Below are 2494 nucleotides of genomic sequence, written 5' to 3'. Positions count from 1 at the left end.
ATTTTATTGAATTGAACTCGAATATCTCACTTAATTGTATACACGTGTTTATTGCGTCTTTTTTTTTAATTTATTTTAGTTTAACATTAAGACAGTCTTGCTAAAACTTCAACTAAATATTAATGCCGTCAGAACTCTGCTAATCTATTTCATCAAATGAATACATTTCGTTTCACTAAACACCACACCTCCTAAAAATCTTGATCCATTTACACTTATTTTTATATGTTTAATTGAAAATACTTTATTTACTTTAGAAAGTACGGAAACTTCACTCTCTTCACTCATCTTCAAATATTATTAACCAAATCTTCCACTGCACAATCATTCAATTTAAATTATCATACAATATTCTCCATCCATTGGTCTTCTTTGAATACACTTCCATAAGTCGTCGTTATTTCCCTCTATCAGAAAACAAATAAGCAAAATACTATTTCTTGCAATAACTACACACGTGTATGATTGCTTTTAAAAAGTCAAGTGAACTAAATCTATTATCTAGCCGTAGTCAAGACGCCCTTATAAGAACGCAACCAAAAATTGAAATGAGATTTACATTTTAAGTAGTAACAAACTAACAAATTAATGTTAATTCTAATAATAAATTATCAAAACGAATTCTATGTACGAATATAATTACGATTTGAAAGCAAAAAATAAAAAAAAAAAATCCATTTTATTAATATATAAATGCATAAACACAGTTGAATCATGAAAATGTGTAAAAAAAATCGTATTTTTTCAATATAAAATCGATAGGCCAGCTGCAAAAGCTGTATTTCGCTCCCCTTAATATAGAAAGGCCTTATCTACGTCTTTTTCTTTACGGAGTGATGTAAAAACTCCATAGAAAATGAAGTCCTTTTGCTGTGAATTTCTTTTGAAGACTGTTTTTATTCTAGCATGTAACTAATTTTATTGTAGTTATTTTTTAAATCTAATGGGCTTTTAGTGAGCAATCGACACACTTTTGTACAATGCTGAGTGAGACCCACTGTACTGTGATTCGACACTCAATGCAATTCGAGAGGCGGCAGAGGCTAATACAAATTCCTAGATTCAAGTATTCGAATGATTTGCTTTTTGAATTGCAATACAGAGTAGACCTCCTGGATTTGAAAGGAAGATGAGTTAGGGGCCTTACTATGTTAGGGTAACGATTTTCTTCAGTGAACTGTAAAAATAACGAAAAATTCTAGATATATACAATTTCGAGAAATTGTTGCCATTACTGACCAAATTACAAAAACAAAAAAACCCTAAACTGACTAAAAAGTTTTTCATGGTTTTCATATTGTTTTATCTTGTTCGCACGACTAGATGCCTTTTATGTACATATGGCCGTACTTTACAGCTATATGTATGCATGTATGAATGCCTATTTTCTATTGTATAATGTATGTATAAAGTAGTCATACAAATATATATGTATATTCGCCTGTATAATTATATATAACTACCATGTATTCACTTTTATATGTATGTATATATATGAAGGTATGCATATGAGCTGCATACGCTTGCGTATATGAATGTATGTATGTATATGCTGATGCTTTTAGAATACGCATATGCACGTCATTACATGCTTTTGCTACCAATCGTTGTTTGACCAACTTAATGCTGCCACTTCGTCGCACAGCAATTCCAAATTTGTTCACTTCTTATAAAACATAATTTCAATTTATATGCAAATTAAAATATGGCATTATCATTTTATAGCTGTTCACATACATATGTAGGTATTTGTATCACTGGCCATCTATCTAAACTGTTGTACCGTAGGGATTGAAGACGGCGCGCGAACTATCGGTGTCTAGTGAGATATCTTCGGGACTCGCCAAATCAACGCGCACATTTGAGTTGGTGCGCCGACGCGCCGTTTGCGCTGCACCCCAGTTACTGAGTGTCCAATGGAAGCCAGACGATTGTACTGGCTCCTCCGCCACCTTCACCTGCGTGCAAACCTAATGCAAGACAAATGATTTATTAAAAAAAAAAAAACTGCACACACTCGGCCTTCAACTAACCTCGCGATTGACGCATGGCAAGGTTTCGGTGCCATTGCCTACGATGCCCGAACCGGAGCCGGAATCCCGTGTGCTGCCAATGCTACTGCTGGTGGCCAGGGAGTCATTGCTCGATTCAGTCACAGCGCCACGATAGCGCGCAACTGATTGCACGGCCTGCAGCGCAAACGAAAATAAGTTCAGATAAATCAGATGTACATATACAAATTTATTTAAGCTTGGCAAACTTACCATCACATCACCGCCCTGACAATCTTCAATCGATTTGAGGATTTCCCATACGAGCTCTGAGTCCAGTGGTATGGGGTTTTCGGTGTCACGATTATGTATGGCAATTGCAATATGCACTGGATGCGGCACAGGCAAAGGTATAAGCAGTTTTTCCGTGACACTCTTCTCATCCGATTTCTTCTTCCAAGGGCGCCAAGGCTTCAATGGTTCGGGCGTTTTCGTGTGTTGCG

The 2494-nt window shown here is 35.8% G+C and overlaps 1 protein-coding gene across 1 annotated transcript; it reads right to left on the bottom strand.

Moving 5' to 3' along the window:
• Window positions 1-1429: 1429 nt before the first annotated feature.
• LOC108355277 (uncharacterized) lies at window positions 1430-2488 on the bottom strand. The gene is made up of 3 exons (XM_017606441.1): window positions 2265-2488; window positions 2034-2189; window positions 1430-1970 (listed from the first exon to the last, which is right to left on the bottom strand). The coding sequence occupies exons 1-3, from the start codon at window positions 2265-2267 to the stop codon at window positions 1770-1772; spliced, it is 360 nt and encodes a 119-aa protein (XP_017461930.1). The 5' UTR covers window positions 2268-2488; the 3' UTR covers window positions 1430-1769.
• Between the last annotated feature and the right edge of the window lie 6 nt (window positions 2489-2494).

This window comes from Rhagoletis zephyria, unplaced genomic scaffold (assembly GCF_001687245.7).
Source record: "Rhagoletis zephyria isolate East Lansing unplaced genomic scaffold, Rhagoletis_zephyria_1.1 Rzeph_scaffold_43957, whole genome shotgun sequence".
NCBI lineage: Eukaryota > Metazoa > Arthropoda > Insecta > Diptera > Tephritidae > Rhagoletis > Rhagoletis zephyria.
Note: the sequence above shows the minus strand (reverse complement) of the source record. Positions and strands in the feature narration are given on the sequence as shown.

Bases quoted from the DNA above. Each gene is read 5' to 3' on its own strand.
- LOC108355277 (XM_017606441.1), bottom strand. The intron at 1,971-2,033 runs GTTAGTTGAAGG...GTCTTGCATTAG, and splicing joins TGCCATGCGTCAATCGCGAG to GTTTGCACGCAGGTGAAGGT.